Below are 20537 nucleotides of genomic sequence, written 5' to 3'. Positions count from 1 at the left end.
TGAACAAGTTAATGAGGAGGGGTTCACGGTGAAGGAGGCCGAAGCTTTTGAGAAGGTATTCGGTCGGGATCACAAGACACCATTGTTCAAGGATGTTAGTCTTGCGGATGAAGCTGTTGTGGATGGTGGCAAATCTATATCTCTTGGGGTTAGTCCAAGCTCTCACCATGATTTGGGAGACGACAAGAACCGGATTGCTAAAGGGTCTAAGTTCGAAACCTTCTTGGAATTGAAGATGTGGCTCGACAACTACTCGGTTACACATTATCGTCCACACAAGGTGGTGCACTCGGACGTCAATGTGCGCTACACGGTTGCATGTGCATGTGAAGATGAAATATGTCTGTGGATTGTGCGTGCAAGACCATGGAAAGGAGGTCCCACTTGGCACGTAGTGAGTTGTGTGCCAACTCACATGTGCCGAGGCAAAAGGGTGGATGGCAAGATTGTGTCCCAAGACCACAACTCACGTCCGAGTTCATCGCTTACAGGCTCTCCAACTCAATATCCACACTTCCAACAATGAGCGTCCAACATGTCATTGACCTTGTGAAAGCCATCTTTCATTATAAGGTGAAGTACGGCAAGGCATGGAAGGCGAAGCAAGCCGCATTTAAGATGTTGTATGGTACTTGGGAGGAAGCATACAACCGAATCCCTAGGTTGTTGTTAGCCATGGCCGCCACAAACCCGGGCATGGTTCATGTGGTCGAGCCTCATGGGCACCAAACAACGGTTCATGAAGGAAGGAAAGTCCGAGTATTTGGCCGTGCATTTTGGGCGTTCGAGCAATGTGAAAGTGCAACTATCCCTAGGTGGTTTTGGTAATTCATAACAACATATAGCTCATTGAGCTAATGCTATTCCAAGATAATTATTTCAGGAAAGCTCAATGATTGGCATGGCATGGATGTGAAAGTGGAACCCTCAAAATGCTAAGGACAAAGGATTGGCTCAAGCTCAAAAGCTCAAGACTCTTCATTTTATATTTTAGTGATCCAAGATCACATTGAGTCTTTAGGAAAAGCCAATACTATCAAGGAGGGATGAGGTGTTGCTTAATGAGCCTCCTGCTTCATGTGCTTAGTGATATGCTCCAAAACCCTCAACTACTTTCCCATATCCACATATGACCTAAACCCTAAGCCAAACTCGGTCCTACCGATTCTTCCTATCCGGCGCCACCGAGTTTCACTTGTCATTAGCCACTGCCAAACCCTAGCAATTCGGTCCTACCGATAGGGATCTCGGTCTCACCGAGATGGGGTTGCAAACTCTCTGTTTCCCTTTCGTAACTTTTCGGTCTCACCGAAAGAGCGAATCGGTCCCACCGAGATTGCAATGTAAATTCAGTGTTTCCCCTTTGTAACTTTTCGGTCTCACCGAAAGAGCAAATCGGTCCCACCGAGTTTGCCTGACCAACTCTCTGGTTAGCTAATTACCAAATTCTGTCTCACCGAGTTTGTGTAATCGGTCGCACCGAGATTACGTTATTCCCAAACCCTAACCATATCGGTCCTACCGAGTTGCATGTCAGTCCCACCGAAAATCTCTAACGGTCACTAGGTTTACATTTTCGGTCCGACCGAGTTTGTTGATTCGGTCCCACCGAGATTGGAAAACTGTGTAACGGTTGGATTTTGTGTGGAGGCTATATATACCCCTCCACCTCCTCTTCATTCGAAGAGAGAGCTATCAGAACACATACACCATTCCAACTCATATGTTCTGAGAGAGAACCACCTACTCATGTGTTGAGACCAAGACATTCCATTCCTACCATATGAATCTTGATCTCTAGCCTTTCCAAGTTGCTTTCCACTCAAATCTTCTTTCCACCAAATCCAAATCCTATGAGAGAGAGTTGAGTGTTGGGGAGACTATCATTTGAAGCACAAGAGCAAGGAGTTCATTACCTACACACCATTTGTTACTTCTTGGAGAATGGTGTCTCTTAGATTGGCTAGGTGTCACTTGGGAGCCTCCGACAAGATTGTGGAGTTGAACCAAGGAGTTTGTAAGGGCAAGGAGATCGCCTACTTCGTGAAGATCTACCGCTAGTGAGGCAAGTCCTGTGTGGGCGATGGCCATGGTGGGATAGACAAGGTTGCTTCTTCGTGGACCCTTTGTGGGTGGTTGCTTCTTCGTGGACCCTTCGTGGGTGGAGCCCTGTGTGGACTCGCGCAACCGTTACCCTTGGGTGGAGCCCTGTGTGGACTCGCGCAACCGTTACCCTTCGTGGGTTGAAGTCTCCATCAACGTGGATGTAGGATAGCACCACCTATCCGAACCACGGGAAAAACATCCGTGTCTCCAATTGCGTTTGAATTCTCCAAACCCTTCCCTTTACATTCTTGCAAGTTGCATGCTTTACTTTCCGCTGCCTATATACTCTTTGCATGCTTGCTTGAATTATGTGACGATTGCTTGACTTGTCCTAAATTAGCTAAAATCTGCCAAGAACTAAAATTGGGAAAAGGTTAAGTTTTTATTTGGTCAAGTAGTCTAATCACCCCCCTCTAGACATACTTCGATCCTACACAATGAGTGAGGGCTTTCGAACACTGTAGGCCGGTTATCACCATTGATGGAACGTTCTTGACCGGACAATACAAGGGCACCTTGTTGGTTGCGATAGCAAGTGATGCCAATAACCGGGTGTTGCCATTGGCATTTGCTTTGGTTGAGGCGGAGAACAATGACAACTGGGAGTGGTTTTTGCATCTTTTGAGGACGAAGGTGTTACCCGCTCAAAGGGAAATTTGTGTCATATCGGATCGGCATCAAGGAATTCTCAACGCGGTGGAGATTGACATTCCCGGGCATGCTCCATTGCACCATCGATGGTGCATGATGCACTTTTGTTCGAACTTCTATAGGGCATGTGGCCTTAAGGAGTTGGCCGATGATCTTCAAGATTGTTAGCTCGCTTTCTCTGAGAAGCGGTTCGCCACTTTGTTGAACAAATTGCTCGCACACAAAAAACTTGATCCCGAGGGTCAAGACTTTATCAATAGGCACATTCAACACCGAAACAAGTGGGCGCGTGCTTTTGATGAAGATGGCCGGGGATACGGTCAAATGACAAGCAATATGGCCGAATGCTTCAATTGGGTGCTCAAAGGTGCACGTGGATTACCCGCGACGGCAATAGTTCAATACACATTTGACAAGATGAATGCGTACTTTCTAAAGTACTCGATGGAAACTGATGCATAGATAGCGGGTGAGAACCCGCGCAAGTACAAGTACAAGTTCCCACCCAAGATTGATGAATGGTTAGAATTTCAATCACGAAAGGCGGACTCAGACGAAGCTATATTATATGACAACGAAGAGTGGAAGTATGAAGTGAAAGAGTTAGGAGGAACCACAAACGATGGCCAGCAACATGGAGGTCGGGCTTTCAAGGTGTCGTTAACACAATGTGATTGCTCTTGCGGGAGGCCATTGCTACTTCATCTCTCATGCTCACACTTGTATACCGCCGGTCACGTTAGAAATGTGGACATCAATCACCCACGCACCGTGAGGGAGTTGGAGTTCTCAATCATGACGGTCAAGAAAACATGGGCTCCCCGCTTTCACCCATACTTTGACCAATCACAATGGCCGGAGTACCATGGAGTTCAACTATGGACGGATCCGGAGTTGAAGGTTGTTGCACTGCTCAGTGTGGCGTCTCCGGACTAGGCGTTGCAGCGGCTGTAACTTGCAAACAAAGTGTTTGCTCTCTGCTTAGCTCATCCCAGGAGTGCAACGCCTCAGAGCTAGGCGCTGCACTGTACAGTGTGACGCCTAGCGCCGAGGCGTTGCACTCCTGGGATGAGCTAAGCAGAGAGCAAACAAAATGTTTGCAAGGTACAGCCGCTGCAACGCCTAGCCTTGAGGCGCCACACTGAGCAGTGCAACGCCCAGGAGCTAGGCGTTGCACTGCTCAGTGTGGAGCCTCCGTGCTAGGTGTTGCGCGGCTGTAACTTGCAAACTTGGTCATTTTCAGGCACAGTGCAACATTTCCTAGAATAAGCAGTCAGGAACTTTAAGTTCACATTTCAGTCACAGTTGAACATTATTAAGACAACAAGTGTGACATAGAGGATCAAGTTCAACATAGAGCTACCACAACATAGAGGATCAAGTGCAACATAGAGGATCAAGTTCAACATTGTTAAGACAACCACTCTAAGTTCAACATAACTAAGACATACAAAGAGGATCAAGTTCAACATAGAGCTACCACAACTCCAAGTTCACCGACATAACAAGTTCCACATTACTACAAGCTACCACCACTTCAAGTTCAACATTACAAATAGAGGATGATGACTAGTTCCCTGAGCGCTTTTTGGCTGCCCCCCCCCCCCTCTTGCTGGCTAACTTCTTCACCTTCCTAGGAAGAGGAACCCGCTCCCGCTCCGGCTCCGGTTCCTCCATGTCATCGACATCGTCATCCAAATAGTCATCCAAAGCCACCATCCGCGAGGTGCCGACCGTCCTTTTGCCTCTTTGGGTGAAGTCTTCAGGTGTGTACTTGTTGATTCCCGTCCTAGGCTTTAACCTGTATGCGTACCTAACCTGGTACGTCCCCAAGGTCATATCATCAGCAACCTATGCATCAACAAAAGATATGGAAAGACTGTGTGTGAGGATATAGTTAGCAATGCATCAACAATTGGATATATATGCTCATGCCATACCTCTTGGGTGACCACACCCACATCCTTATCCTCCAAATGATCACCATGGCCCTGCCCCGAAGCGGGATCTAATGGTGTCGCCGACCTAGACCGTTCTGGTGATACATACTCGGGGTCATGACAACCGAAAAGGTTTGATAGCCGCCTTAACTTTTGGCCCTGGCGCTGCAACATGTACAAGTGAATGAGACATCGAACGTAGCAACACATGTTAAGTGCTAGTTTGAAGGAGATGTGAACCTTGATGAATGCTCGAAGTGTACCTTCCCCATCGCTTTTGCCAGTCGGGGTTGTTTCAAGAATAGTCTCGGTCTCATCAGCTGCTTTCTTGATCTGGGCACGCTATGAACAGAAATGGTATTAATGTGTTAGGCAGGTGAAGATGTGAATAGTGTGAATGAAAAGCAAAGAGGGCAAATACCACAAAGTTCATCATTGGAGCTGAAGGGATCACTGAATTGCCTTTCCTGACTAATGCGTTGTACTGGTGCTGGGCTACCTCATCAAAACGGTGGGTTCTTCCAAAATCTCCTCAGCATACGCCGGCTTGCATACCTCCACATGGGTACTTGCAAGAAAGCATGTGATATAGTTGTTTAACGCGATCGGGCAGTGCTCACGAAGCTGGACTCCTTTTCCCGCCCTAGCTTACTCCACACTAAGCGCAAACTGTACGACATACTTCCTGTGATGCTTGTCCCAATCCTTGATCTTCCGCTGCCTTTTCCTATCCAACCTGCAAGTTAGAAACATAATATTAGCAGCATCGAAACCGCCGAGAAGCTGCTAAGTGCTCAAGGTTAATTATATCTTACGCGTGTAGCAACTTGTCCTTGTCCTCCCACTCCGGCGGGTGTGCCTGGAACAAACCAAACTGACGGCGCACTCGATGTGGGGGGTGAAGCTCAACCGCCCAGTTGCATATGAGTGGGCACCGCATACGCCAGAGATCCCTATCCCTAGTGCACATAGGATTCAGCCTGAACTCTAAAGGGTTACCAAAACTGTCTCCTGTTCCATACGGCTCCCATATCACCTGCAAAATGGGATAGAATGCAAAATTGATATCGACTTACAATAGAAGCATTATAATCACTTATGCAATGTCGATTCACCTGCTTAGGCGTGATCGCGTCAAGATCGCTCTGGTACAACTTGTACATAACCGAGGGATCATCTGTCGTCTCATTTAACACATCCCACTTGTAAGCCCAAGTGGGTCGCCGTAGTGGGTCGCCGTAGTGGGTCGCCTTTGTCGTCCCAATCATCGTACTTCGCGGTCTTCGGGCGTCCAATCGGCAAACGCTCCCAGGTCCATATAGAAAGTGCGAGCAAATAACTACCAATACCTCCAGATGACCTACAACAGGCTTCGTCCAACTGCACATAAAAGAGAACATGGTTGAATTAAGAGCAAGATCGCATTCATAATATAGCAATGAAGTGAAAAAGAAACAACTTCATACCTGTCTATACAAGTAAGCCAGTGTCGCCAAACCCCAACTCCAATTGCTAACGAAGATGGTCAACGCCTTCAGCCACATCCATGGAGCATTCTTGCCTGTGCCATCAGCAAACATAGTCCTGGATATCACGTACCACATGTAGACACGAGCATATGTCTTGACCGTGTCCTCATTAGCTTCAGGTGGACAAGTACCAAAGTGCTCAGTAATCCACGTGAAAGTAGCACCGGCCGCGACTCTTTCCTTCTTGTTGTCTTCTGCTGCTGGTTCCCGAGGCTCCGGAGGTACCATACCGATAAGGGCATACATCTGCGCGCACCACCCATCGGAATCGGTACTCATACATAGAGGATTCCCATCGATAGGAAGATCGGTGATCATAGCAATATCCTGGAGCGTCACGGTCATCTCCCGGGTCCGAAGATGGAAACTATGTGTCTCCGGCCGCCAATGATCAATAAGCGCGATGAGTGCTGGAGTATTGTTGGGTGGTGTCGACCGTCTGACCATATGAATGAAAGGGAGAAGTCATGTCTCCCTTACATACGGTGTGTATCCCTCATCATAGAGCATCCACCCAAGGGTGACCCCGTGAGAACGAAGCTTCAGAGGTGCAAGCTCCTACAAACAAACAAATCATAACATTACATATGGGGCATTTGTGTTTGAAATAAACACGAAATTCATAAAACCGGCCACTTTCATTATTACCCGCTGCTCCACCACCATAGCGTACGACCGGTGTTGTTTGTCCCAGTGATCATCGAGAAGCCAAACCATCCTAACAATTTTGAAAGAAAGCTTTCTTGTCAACACGATTATCTTTTGAATACAAATAAACTAAAGTACGACTAGTACATACATAATTCAAAGCATATGTATCCAAAGGATTCTTGTCAATACAAATATACAAATATAATTTCAACACAAATAAACTAAACTAGGCCTACTTCATGCAAGATTTAATACAAATCTCTTTTCCATATAAAAAAACATGTCAACCTTTGTATCCAAACCATATCTTTTCAATAAAATATACTCCCTCCGTTCCTTGATATAAGGTGTATAGATTTTTGAGGAAAAACCCAAAATATAAGGTGTATTGAGTTGCACCACTCGTATGGATAATTTTTTTTGGGATTCGATCACATTTCCTTATATTAGGCAAGCTTCTTTATTTTCTCATGCCAATTAGTCAGGTGTAATCTCGCCCAAAACTTGTGAAATTTTCCCTCCACATGCATTCTTTATTTTTCGTGCCAAAAACTATACACCCTATATTTAGGAACGGAGGGAGTACTAAACTAGGGTTGCTAAATTAGGTACATGCAAGATTATAATACATGCAATATTCAAATCTAATCAAATCAAACAAGGTTTCTCAAAATCTTCAAAATAACATACATTAGGATCGGAGGAGGGTACCTTCTAGGATGGATTGGTGAAGGAATCCACGGACCAAATCGTCAGATCTAATGGATTTGGAAGAGGGGATTGAGAGGGGGAGTGGAGAGGGCCGCCGCCGCGGCTTCTTCTGTTCTGTTCTGTAACTGTCAATGGGGTGGGTGGGGGAAGAGAGGGCCGCCGCGGATGGATCTAAGTCACAGTGCAGCGCCCGAGCGCTAGGAGCTGCACATTACATGTGTGGCGCCTAGCTCCGAGGCGCTGCACTGCTGGGTGCGGGGCCCAGGGCCGCCACGGTGGACTGGCATGCAACGCCCCCGAGCTAGGCGTTACACCTAGGGTGTGGCGCCTGCGTGGCGGATGCTACACAAAAAGGTCAGGGGAGTGAAATACTTTCACGGGCAGTTCATTCCGTGAATTGATTTCGTCCCGAGGTCAAAATTGTCAAATTTGCCTCCTGCAATGAAGAATGAATTTGCAGACTATGTAATCAGTAAGAGATGGAGTGGTAAATTCTTTTAAAATGGCAATGGTCTGTGTAGGTCACTGTTTAACCTATACTACTCCCTCCGTTTTAAAATGTAGCGCGCCCACGCTTTTTGAGATTCAACTTTGATCATAAATTTAATTAACGAGACCGACTGCGGCGGGAGCAAAAATTATACAAGTGAATTCGTATTCAAAAGAAGTTTTCAAATATATTTTTTTTGTTGCCGCCGCAACCGGTCTCATTGGTTAAATTTATGGTCAAAGTTGAAGCACGAAAAACGAGGACGCGCTATATTTTGAAACGGGTGGAGTATATGGATTCTGTCTCACCTATCATATCGGTCACTGTTGCTATTTTGTCTACATCAACTCCCCTGGTCAAAATAACTGTGCTCCCACTAGGGACGGTCCATGCATGGATAGATTCATAACACATTCAATTAGGTTTCATCACCACGTACAGTAGACTGTCATTAGGTACAGCAGGTTAACCATTCTTTTCTTTTTTTTTGAGGATCAAAGCCGCCACTTTATTACTTAAGCATAGCTGGGAATTTCGTCCGAAATAATCTCCAGAATAATTTCAGGAGGAAAAGAAAACCAAACTTTGTTGAGTTCTTCACTCAAGCCTAATTTCGCTAACCTATCGGCGGCAGAGTTTGCACTCCTACTAACCCACGTTACTTTAACTTCTGAAAAGCTTCTGAGCATACCCTTGATCTCTTCAATACACGGCCCCGCCGCTGAGAGCCGAAAATATATTTTAGAGCATATGCACCCAGGCCCTCTCTATCTAGCCATCCATTTTTTGCTTTAAGATTCGTGCAAATATATTTCTCTTTTTTGTTTCTCCCACATAGAATATATCTTGAAGTTCAAACCTATGCGGCGTGACAAAGCTTTCTGAGTAGAATCTAGGATAAATCGTACAGATTTTTTTGTCAAACATAAATATACAAAATACGTTTTGTTTGATTGAAAAATCATATTTTTAATATTTATGTCGGACAAAAAATTCTGAAAGATTTATCCTAGATTCTAGTTAGAAAGATTTGCCATCCTGCATAGGTTTGAACTTTAAGATATGTTCTATGTGGGAAAAGCAAAAAAGAGAAAATTTCATATAGAAACTTAGTTGTGTCGCACGGATCTTAAAGCAATATTGAAGAGTTAGGATAGGAGGGCCTGGGTGCATATGCTCTAAAAATCCACGTCCCGCTGAGAGCTCCAGTTCCTTGTTATTCAACATTGCCACCACGCCGGCATGGTCCAGCTCCAGATGCAGTTTTTGTACATTCCTCTCCAACGCCATCTGAATGGCCCGCTTGCATGCTCTAATCTCCATCATCTCTGAATCCGCTGAGGCGCCGAAGAACTGACACGCCACCCCTCGGAAAGCACCAGCATGGTCACGCAGAACTACACCTGAGCCTCCTTTTCCACCCTGCTTTATAAGCGCTCCGTCCGAGTTTGCCTTGATCCAACCTTCTTCAGGGGGTTCCCACTTCATTATGTTCTTTGGCCTGCTCTCTGCCAATCTCTTTGCATGGACCGATTTCCATTCTTCTGCTAAAGTCACCACAGAATTCATGATTTCATGTGGTTCCTTTATCTTACTCCCATCTCTCGTCTCGTTGCGAGCCAGCCACAAGCCATACACGGCCTGTACCATCATCGCCATGTCATCTGCTGTTGCTTGCGCGAACCAGTCCATCAGCCACCTTGATAGCACGCCCTGGGAACCGTTGTAACACGATGGGGTCGCCACCGTAATTCCCTTTTCCAAGCCCTTTTCCAAGCGTAGCTTCTTCCAGAACATGACTGAATGAGCGCAGCCCCAAAAACGATGGTGAACAGTTTCCTCACGCCCGCACGCCGGACAAAAGACTCCCGCCTTGATGCATCGCCGCTGGAGCTCAGACCCGACTGCTAATCCAGCTAACCATTCATTCATCAAATTCTAGTTAGGTACAGCAGTATAACCATTGATTCATCAAATTCCAGCTAGCTCGATCATTCTACCGAGTTCCACCTAGCGCTACTGTTCCTGGCTTTTCACACGCACGCTAGTGCCCATATCCTGACGCGGCTGTCGGGAACAGTAGCCTGCTACCTGATACTGTATTAAGTAGTATAACATACTCCTATGACAAGTCTTTTCAGCAGTAGGCTGCTCCTGCTGCCCAAGGATACCGCTACTACCTATAGTCTACTAGTCCCTAGTAGCACCCCAATTAGAACGGTCAAACGCACTGATTAAGTAACCGGACGCTGCGGCTGCTCTGCAATTTTGCAGAAGACCGCGCGAATCTCAACCAGGTGAGACGGATAGGATAACCGGGTGCCCCGACCCCCGGGAGCTACTACAACTTTTTGCCCATCCTTGATATCCCCCCAATCCTTGGTCGCGCGTGCGAGGATGTCGTCCTCCTGCTCTTTCTCGTCCTCATTGTACACCGGGACGTGTTTCCTCAGCACGACCCACGAAAGCCTCCACGGTGAAGACATGGTGGGATGGTCGCCGGAGACGTGGATTGGGATGGCGGCGGCTATGCCGGACTCATTGCTGATGGTCAGAGTAAGATGCGGAGACGGCGGAGATTTTATAAATAACGAAAACTGGTAATGGGCCAAATGTGTTGTTCGGTGGGATGGCCACTAAAATACGAGTGATTGCGCTTAGCGCGAGCCCGGATGGCCGTCCCGAGCGAAGTGCCGACCAATGCGGCCCGTTAAAAAGAAGTGCTATATTTGGAACTGTGTTAAAAATTCTCTCACTTAATGGAACTGTGTTACAAATATAAATAAATAGTAATATTTTAACTATACAAGAAGTAAAAAATCCGAGATTGTAAAAAAAATAGTTCTACATATCAAAAAATTAATAAACCTTGTATTTTTATAAAAACTGATCACTTATTTTGAAAATAGTCATCGAATTTCAAAAGGTGCCCGGATATTTTAGAAAATGTTCATGTAGTTTTGAAATGTGTTCATGTATTTAGAAAACTTTTTACCAAAATTATTCCTGTATATTAGAAAATATTCATGTAATTCAAAAGGTATTCATGCCTTTTAAAAATATCATGTAATTTTAAAAGGTGTTACCCCCTCCGACCCGATGTTGTATAGAGGTTGTGTCAATTAATTTGGAATGGAGGGAGTAATATATTTTTGGAAACGTTCATGTTCACTTATTTTAAAAAAGATATTCATGTAATTTTATAAAGCGTTCACACATTTACAAAAACATTTGTGTATTTATCAAGAACATATATTTCATTTAAACAAAAACTACTATACTCTCTTCCTTCTTCACTCTTCCCTCTTCTCTCTTGTCCCTCCCTGCAAAATACACATGAACATATACATATTGACATAATATCAAAATATACATGAACATATGCATATCTCTCTTCTTTCTCTCTTCTCTTCTTTCTATCTAGCTTCTCTCTCTCCTCTCTTCTCTCTCTTCAGTTGTCTTTCTCTCTCTCTCTTCACTCTTTCTCTCTTTATAACTAAGTAACAAACAAACCTACCTCGCAGAAAAAAAACTACAGTATAAACTACACTACAAATTAAACCTACACTAACAACACCAACACCTACACTATACATTGTAATCGATCGGACAATAAATTGGGGAAGAATCTCACCCGCGGAGGAGGGGGGAGCTCAGCAATGACGGCATCGAGACAGGGACGTGGTGGACGAGGATGATAATGACGGAGATCAAGAGCGAGTAATCCTTGATTTGGGATTGGACATAGAACATGGATCCATCGCAGAGGCATTTAGTTCAAAAGAAATGATGGTATCCTGGTGGTAAGAGTAAAACTTTTGTCTGCGCGACACGGCTAGGACGGCGGGGACAGCGTCGGGCGTCGAGATGGCAGGGAAGACATTGGATGGTGTGGACGGCTAGAACAGCGGCAGAAATGGCTGCATGCAGGGGGGTGAGAGGGTTGGGGGAGGGAGAGAGAGCATCTCAGAGAGAGATCGGGGTAGAGAAGAACGCAGCAGGGTTTAGTTTTTTCTTCAAAGTCCCCGCGGGTGCAGGTTTGTACTCACAGTACTAGCGGGCGTGCGAACCAACAGACGTGCCGCAAATATCCACGTTATTAGTGCCACGTAGTACGACAAGGAAATGCCACCCATATATTTTTTATTCTTTTATCATATACTAGCAAACAGGCATGTGTGTTGGAACGAGAAAAATATTAAATGCCCCTAACCCCTAAGCATGGCTGAAGACCCCCTATAGGTCAGCGACCATCGCCGGCAGTGGTTGTGGTGTCCACTGGACCACAATGCATTCGAACAGTCAATCCTAAGGCGATGACGTAGGCCACCGCATGACACACTACCATTGAACAGCACCAGGCCACTAGAATGTTTAAAACTTTGAAAAGCAATCTCGTTGAACTCAATGTGAGGACAGCTCTCCAGAGTGTAGTGGCGGGTAAGAAAAGCTGCCCGCCACATGTACATGCTCTAGGCAAAAATCTCCATCCGCCACTCGTAAATTCTTCCCGCCTGAGCCGTGGGCAAAATGTTTCAGTGGCGGGCTTTTTGTTTCGTCCGCCACGGGTATTGGGTAAAGTGGCGGGTGATTTACATCGCCCGCCACAAGATGTCTTTTCTTACCGGGCAAATTTGATAGCACATTGTAGTGGCGGGTGACTTTATGCGACCGCCACTGGTATTAGGAACAACAGTGGCGGGTATTGTTTCCGCCCAACACAAGACATTTTCAAGCATTAAAAAAGAATATATATTTTTGAATAAAATTGAATTTACTGTTTATGTGAGAGCAAATGCACCTAGAGCCAAAACGCCCTTATGGCCGTATGCATCGTTCTGATGCAGAGGCCGGGGCCTGTCCCCTTTTCGAAAAAAAAAGGAGCCAAAACGCCCTCCCCATGCACTTTTTTGTATATTTGTTTACTCGTTTCAGCTTGTATATAGTCTATATTGAAATATCCAAAACATTTTATATTTATAACGAAGGGAGTAGTTGGAATCCTAAAACTAACATTTCTGGAGGAGTCCGCAGAGCATGGAGCCGAGAATTGCCGACCAGGGCCTATGTTGTGAAGTGAAGGCCTAGTCTAAGAGCCCGAAGATTAAACCTGAAGCATTGAGTTTTATCTTGGTTCTAAAATGTTTAATCAAATTGATGATGTTTTTATGCTTATTTGGTCCTTGTACATGACCTTGTTTATAGCATAGTAAGATCACTAATTTGGCCGTCTTATGAGGCATAAATTAGTTTATCACTTAGGCGTGAGTGACAGGCACACTAAAACATGGATGTGATAACCATTACCCTAGTTATCTACTACTGTACTGCATAACATGATGGTTTTGAAGGAAATATGCCCTAGAGGCAATAATAATGTTATTATTTTATTTCCTTATATCATGATAAATGTTTATTATTCATGCTAGAATTGTATTATCCGGAAACATAATACTTGTGTGAATACATAGACAAACCAAACGTCACTAGTATGCCTCTACTTGACTAGCTCATTAATCAAAGATGGTTATGTTTCCTAACCATAGACATGTGTTGTCATTTGATTAATGGGATCACATTATTAGGAGAATGATGTGATTGACATGACCCATTCCATTAGCTTAGCACCCGATCGTTTAGTATGTTGCTATTGCTTTCTTCATGACTTATACATGTTCCTATGACTATGGGATTATGCAACTCCCGTTTGCCGGAGGAACACTTTGTGTGCTACCAAACGTCACAACGTAACTGGGTGATTATAAAGGAGTTCTACAGGTGTCTCCAAAGGTACATGTTGGGTTGGCGTATTTCGAGATTAGGATTTGTCGCTCCGATTGTCGGAGAGGTATCTCTGGGCCCTCTCGGTAATGCACATCACATAAGCCTTGCAAGCTTTTCAACTAATGAGTTAGTTGCGAGATGATGTATTACGAAACGAGTAAAGAGACTTGCCGGTAACGAGATTGAACTAGGTATTGAGATACCGACGATCGAATCTCGGGCAAGTAAAATACCGATGACAAAGGGAACAACGTATGTTGTTATGCGGTCTGACCGATAAAGATCTTCGTAGAATATGTAGGAGCCAATATGAGCATCCAGGTTCCGCTATTGGTTATTGATCGGAGACGTGTCTCGGTCATGTCTACATTGTTCTCGAACCCGTAGGGTCCACACGCTTAAGGTTTCGATGACAGTTATATTATGAGTTTTGATGTACCGAAGTTAGTTCGGAGTCCCGGATGTGATCACGGACATAACGAGGAGTCTCGAAATGGTCGAGACATAAAGATTGATATATTAGACGGCTATATTCGGACACCGGAAGTGTTCCGGGTGATTTCGGAGAAAACCGGAGAGCCGGAGGGTTACCGGAACCCTACCGGGAGAAGTAATGGGCCATATGGGCCTTAGTAGAGAGAGAGAGGGGCAGCCAGGGTGGGCCGCGCGCCTCCTCCCCCCCTGGTCCGAATTGGACTAGGAGGGGGGGGGGCCTTTCCTTCTCCCTCCCCACTTCCTTCCCCCTCCTAGTAGGAGTCCTACTCCTACTAGGAGGAGGACTCCTCCTGGCGCGCCAATAGGGGCCGGTCGGCCTCCTCCCCTTGCTCCTTTATATACGGGGGCAGGGGGCACCCCTAGACACAAGTTGATCCACGTGATCATATTCTTAGCCGTGTGCGGTGCCCCCTTCCATCATAATCATCGATAATATTGTAGCGGTGCTTAGGCGAAGCCCTGCGACGGTAGTACATCAAGATCGTTACCACGCCGTCGTGCTGATGGAACTCTACCCCGACACTTTGCTGGATCGGAGTCCGGGGATCGTCATCGAGCTGAACGTGTGCTAAAACTCGGAGGTGCCGTAATTTCGGTGCTTGATCGGTCGGGCCGTGAAGACGTACGACTACATCAACCGCGTTGTACTAACGCTTCCGTTGTCGATCTACAAGGGTACATAGATCACACTCTCCCCTCTCGTTGCTATGCATCACCATGATCTTGCGTGTGCGTAGGAAAATTTTGAAATTACTACGTTACCCAACAGGTTTCCTGTGACCAAACACCCCCATCTAAACCTGATTGTATACTCCTGAACCTGAAGCTTGAACTATTTTTTTTGGCAATGGCCATGTGGATGTCAGTTGCTGATTTTTACAATTAGTGTGGTTCAATTTAGCTAATACTTGTTCTGGAACAGGTCTTCAGTTTAGAATTTTAGATAGGCGAGCAAACAAGGCATAGATATACAGAGCAATGATGACAGCAACTGCAGGCTATCAAGGCATATATATACAGAGCTATGATCACAACAACTTCAGGCTATCAATAATGGGGGTTTTCTGCTTTTCTTTCGGAGATGTGCAATTGAACTTATTCAGTCATCAAGCAACATGGTACATATACTAGAATGTAGTGATCTTGGGTGACATAACCCGTTATTCCAGCATAAGCTGGGTATAGTACTTTATATATTCAAATGTCTAAACCTAAATTCCGGTGTATCTGACCTCATACATGACTACCGTTAGGGGATTCTCCTTGACTTGTTAATCTTGCAGCTGGCTTTGACTAGTCTTTCTATTTACCAGCCCAGGTGAATTTATCAAATTCAAACAAGTGGAAAATACAGGTCTAGAGATTGAAAATCATGAACAGATGGACGACAGAGCAAAGAATTTACTTTTAAGACGGAGATAGGAGTATCACAATCACACGGCTTGTAATCCATTGATCAATTATCACAACTGGAAATAGATAATGATTTGTTAAGTTGCACCCTGAAAATACAAATGATGAACATATATGAGAAAATATATAGCTTCTTCTTGTTATTTATTGTCTGGTTGTGCCTGCCTATAATCTGTAAGTTGCACTTCTCCATACAATCCCTCAAGATGGTCTATGTTTTATGCGGCAGAATGAGGTGTTATCTTGGTTCTAGAATGTTTAATTGAATTGTTGTGGTTATTGGTCCTTGTATAGGACCTTGTTTCTAGCATAATAAGATCACCGAATTTGCCATCTTAATTGTTCAAAATGGATCCATTTGACCCTTATCAGGCATAAATTGGTTTATGCCTTAAGTGTGAATAACCGGGACACTAAAACAGGGATGCAATGACCATTTGCGACATCAGCCAAACTTGCTTAATTATCCACTGCATAACCTGATTGTTTCCTGGGACCAAACTCCTCTATCTAGCCCTGAATATAAACTACTGAAGTTTGAGCTATCTATTTGGCAACTATCATGTGTGTATCAGTTGCTGATTTTTATAATTAGTGTGGTTCGGTTTAGCCAATACATATACATCAAGAATAGGTCTTCAGTTTAGATAGAAAAACAAGCAATGCATATAAACAGAGCAATGATCACAGCAACTGTAGGCTATCAAGGATGGGTTTTCTCTGCATTTGTTTCAGAAGTGTGCAACTGAACTTATTCCGCCATCAGGCAACATAATGTAGTACTATCATGTTCTAGAATGTAGTGATATTGGGTTGGGCGACAACCAACTATGTACTCTACAGAAGCGTTGGCATTTGGTAGTACTCGACATACACAAATGTCTGAACCTGAACTCGTGATACGTGACAGGTAAAATACAGGTTGAGTATGCTCTCCTCAGCTTCTTCAGCTTGCAACTCTGACTTCTACTAGTTTTTCTAATAACTAGACCAGGTGAATTTGTCAGATTCAAACGACTGGTAAATACAACAATTTGTCCCACCACGCAAATGTAAAACTCGATAGCACTGCAAAATCATGAACACACAGATAACAGATAATGAATTTACTGCAGGTCAGACAGATTTCTGACATTTTTTTCTCAGCAGAACAGAACATATGCTACATCGACATCATTATCCAAACAGAACACTACTACTATCAGGAATCACTAGACAGTAATCAACTAAGCCTTCTTGGGGGACTTGGCGGCCTTCTTGGGAGACTTGGGCTCCTTCTCCGCCGTCTTCTTGGGGAGCAGCACGGGGTTGATGTTGGGCAGGACGCCGCCGTGCGCGATGGTGACGCCGGCGAGCAGCTTGCCAAGCTCCTGGTCGTTCCGGATGGCGAGCAGCAGGTGGCGCGGGATGATGCGGGACTTCTTGTTGTCCTTGGCGGCGTTCCCGGCCAGCTCAAGAAGCTCGGCGGCGAGGTACTCGAGGACGGAGGCGAGGTAGACGGGGGCGCCCATGCCGACCCGCTGCGCGTAGCGGCCCTTCTTGAGGAAGCGCCCGATGCGGCCGACGGGGAACTGCAGCCCGGCCTTGACGGAGCGCGCCACCGCCTTCTTCCTGGGGCCGCCGCCGAGCTTGCGCCCCACCACATACTTCTTCGCCTTGGCGACGGCGCCGGTGGCGGAGGCGTCCATTGCAGCTAGAGGCAGGGGTTGGAGGTGCGGAGAGATTTGGGCGCGATGGGGGATTTGAGAAGGCGGGAGTGGATTGTGTTGGACGACGGGTTTGGGGAGGCTATTTAAACGGCGCGGGAAGGGAGCAGTGTGGGGCCGTCGATCCGCGCGCGCGGGCATGGACGGTTGGATCGGTGGTGAATGGACGGCTGCGATGCGAGAGTTATGCTGCGCCCTGCTCTTCGTTCGGTCAAAACTTTTGTCAACGAAAGAGATAAATGGACGGACCGCAGAAATCGGATCAGCTCGCAACCCCTTCCTTTCTAGTAGGAATAGTACAAGTTACTTATTTACAAATAAAAAGGGAACGTTTGTTTCTTTTTTTTCATTTACTGCAAATTTTTTGGTGGCTTACCAAGGAAGGTTTATTCCGGCTCAAAAACAAAAAGGGTTATTTGGATGCAAGGTTCTTCAACAGGAATCTTTAAACAAAAAATAGGGCCAAGTAATGAACCACAAAGTTATAAATTGGTTCTGTAAACTCAAATCAATATGACATGTCAAAAAAATCAATGTGACATGTCACCCGCAAAAAAAAATCAATATGAAATATATGAAAGTGGGATAGATGTTATTAGAAATTTCCTATTTTTTTCCCGCAAAAAGAAAAAGAAATTTCCTCTTTTTATTTTACATGAGGGTAATATTAGAGCAACTCCAACGGTGTGACCCATTTCGTCCGTTGGCGTCTATTTGGATCGGCGCGCACAAAAAAGTTGGCCCAACGCGCCGACCCAAACGAACGCGCGTCCGCTTTTCGTCCGCGGGTGACCCATTGCCGGCCCCTTTTTTAGCCCTATTTGCGTCGGCGCGGACACGAGACGGACGCGCGCGCTCGCCTCCTCCTCCCCGGGCCCGCTGGTCGGTGACACATTGGCCTTCCCCCATCCAACAGCAACCCTCGCCCGCCTCCTTCGTCGCCGACGCCGCCGTCCATTTTTTCCGGCGACTCTCCCAGCTGTCGGCGCCGCAACATCCGCCCAGCAACGCCGCCAACTCCCACATTGCCCTCCACCGTCGTCTTGCCGCCGAGGAGCCAACTGCTTCCCACCCCCGCTCCCCCACCATACAGCCGCGACCGCGACAAAGAAGCCGCCTCGCCGCCCCGACCAGATCCTCGTCGGACGCCGGCATGGCAGCTAGTTGGTCCGTGCGCGCCGCGACTCCCTTCGCCGGCCATCTCCTTCGTCGACGCCTGCAAGTTGTTCGACAGTTTGCCAAGGTACAAAATGGACTCCGCCGACGAGTTCTTTTTTCACAATTTCCTTTGCGACTCTGACGATTCGTCGTCCGATGACAAGGAGGAGATATTGGCTGTCGTGTTGGTCCATCACCACCTCAACAGCCAGCGACCGTTGTTCCGTGGCTCCATTCTGGGCCACCTTTCGGCGTTGAATCACAGCCGAGAGAGCGGGCATTTCGTTCATTGGAAGGACTACTTTGATACAACAAATCTGTTGTTCAAACATCAAAAATTCCGCCGCTGTTTTCGTATGAGTAGGCATCTTGTCAACCGTATTAGAGAGGGGGTGGTCGGCTATGATGACTATTTCGAGTGCAAAGAGGATGCCGTTGGCAAGATTGGTTTCTTCTCTTACCATAAAAGCATTGCCGCCATTCGTAAGCTTGCATACGGAGTGCCCGGTGATCTCATTGATGAGTACGTCTGTATGAGCGAGTCTACATGCCTAGACTCCATGTATAAGTTCTGCAAGGCTGTTATTGCTGTGTTTGGCCCTGAGAACTTGAAAGAGCCGACTCCTGAAGATACAGCCCGTTTGTTGGCAATGAATGCCAGCAACCCAGGGATGCTTGGCAGCATAGACTGCATGCACTGGGAGTGGAAGAACTGCCCTTCTGCTTGGCAAGGGCAGTATAAGGGGCATGTCAGGGCTTGCACTGTCATACTAGAGGTTGTGGCATCTCAAGATCTATGGATCTGGCACTCATTCTTTGGCATGGCTAGGTCACACAATGATATCAACGTGCTTCAACGCTAGCAGGTGTTTGCTAGGCTTGCCGAGGCAACAGCCCACCGGTGAACTTTACTATCAACTGCCACAACTACGACAAAGGATATTACCTGGGTGACGGCATCTATCCTCAATGGACCACTATTGTCAAGACAATCCCCAACCCTGTCGGAGAGAAGAGGAAAAGATTTGCCCAAGAGCAAGAGAGTGCTAGGAAGGATGTCGAGCGTGTGTTGGGGAACGTAGTAATTTCAAAAAAAATCCTACGCACACGCAAGATCATGGTGATGCATAGCAATGAGAGGGGAGAGTGTTATCCACGTACCCTCGTAGACCGAAAGCGGAAGCGTTAGCACAACGCGGTTGATGTAGTTGTACGTCTTCATGATCTGACCGATCAAGTACCGAACGCACGACACCTCCGAGTTCAGCACACGTTCAGCCCCGATGACGTCCCTCGAACTCCGATCCAGCCGAGTGTTGAGGGAGAGTTTCGTCAGCACGACGGCCTGGTGACGATGATGATGTTCTACCGATGCAAGGCTTCGTCTAAGCACCGCTACAGTATTATTGAGGTGGACTATGGTGGAGGGGGGCACCGCACACGGCTAAAAGATCAAACGATCAATTGTTGTGTCTATGGGGTGCCCCCTGGCCACGTATATAAAGGAGTGGAGGAGGGGAGGGGCCGTCCATCTCTATGGCGCGCCCTAGGGGAGTCCTACTCCCACCGGGAGTAGGATTCCCCCTTTCCTAGTAGAACTAGGAGCCCTTCCAAGTAGTAGGAGTAGGAGAGAAGGAAAGGGAAAAGAGAAGAGAAGGAAGGAGGGGGCGCAGCCCTTCCCCCTAGTCCAATTCGTACTAGGCCTTGGGGGCGCGCGTGGCCTGCCTCTCTCTCTTTCCCCTAAAGCCCAATAAGGCCCATACACTCCCTGGCGAATTCCCGTAACTCCTTGATACTCCGATAAATACCCGAATCACTCGGAACCTTTCCGATGTCTGAATATAGTCGTCCAATATATCGATCTTTACGTCTCGACCATTTCGAGACTCCTTGTCATGTCCCC

The 20537-nt window shown here is 46.4% G+C and overlaps 1 protein-coding gene and 1 pseudogene across 1 annotated transcript; both read right to left on the bottom strand.

Annotated features, from left to right (window-relative positions):
* LOC123108163 (uncharacterized) overlaps positions 1 to 10564 on the bottom strand; it is a 32775-nt pseudogene extending 22211 nt beyond the window's left edge.
* Positions 10565 to 16849: 6285 nt separating this feature from the next.
* On the bottom strand, positions 16850 to 17529 carry LOC123108162 (histone H2A). Its single transcript, XM_044530000.1, has one exon. The coding sequence runs from the start codon at positions 17456 to 17458 to the stop codon at positions 16997 to 16999; it is 462 nt and encodes a 153-aa protein (XP_044385935.1). The 5' UTR covers positions 17459 to 17529; the 3' UTR covers positions 16850 to 16996.
* Between the last annotated feature and the right edge of the window lie 3008 nt (positions 17530 to 20537).

This window comes from Triticum aestivum, chromosome 5A (assembly GCF_018294505.1).
Source record: "Triticum aestivum cultivar Chinese Spring chromosome 5A, IWGSC CS RefSeq v2.1, whole genome shotgun sequence".
Classification (NCBI taxonomy): Eukaryota; Viridiplantae; Streptophyta; class Magnoliopsida; order Poales; family Poaceae; genus Triticum; species Triticum aestivum.
The sequence above is the reverse complement of the archived record's forward strand: the minus strand, read 5'-3'. Positions and strand labels throughout refer to the sequence as shown.

What these genes read in the sequence shown, in the direction of transcription:
- LOC123108162 (XM_044530000.1), bottom strand. Translation starts at nt 17,458, where the DNA reads ATGGACGCCTCCGCCACCGGCGCCGTCGCCAAGGCGAAGAAGTATGTG.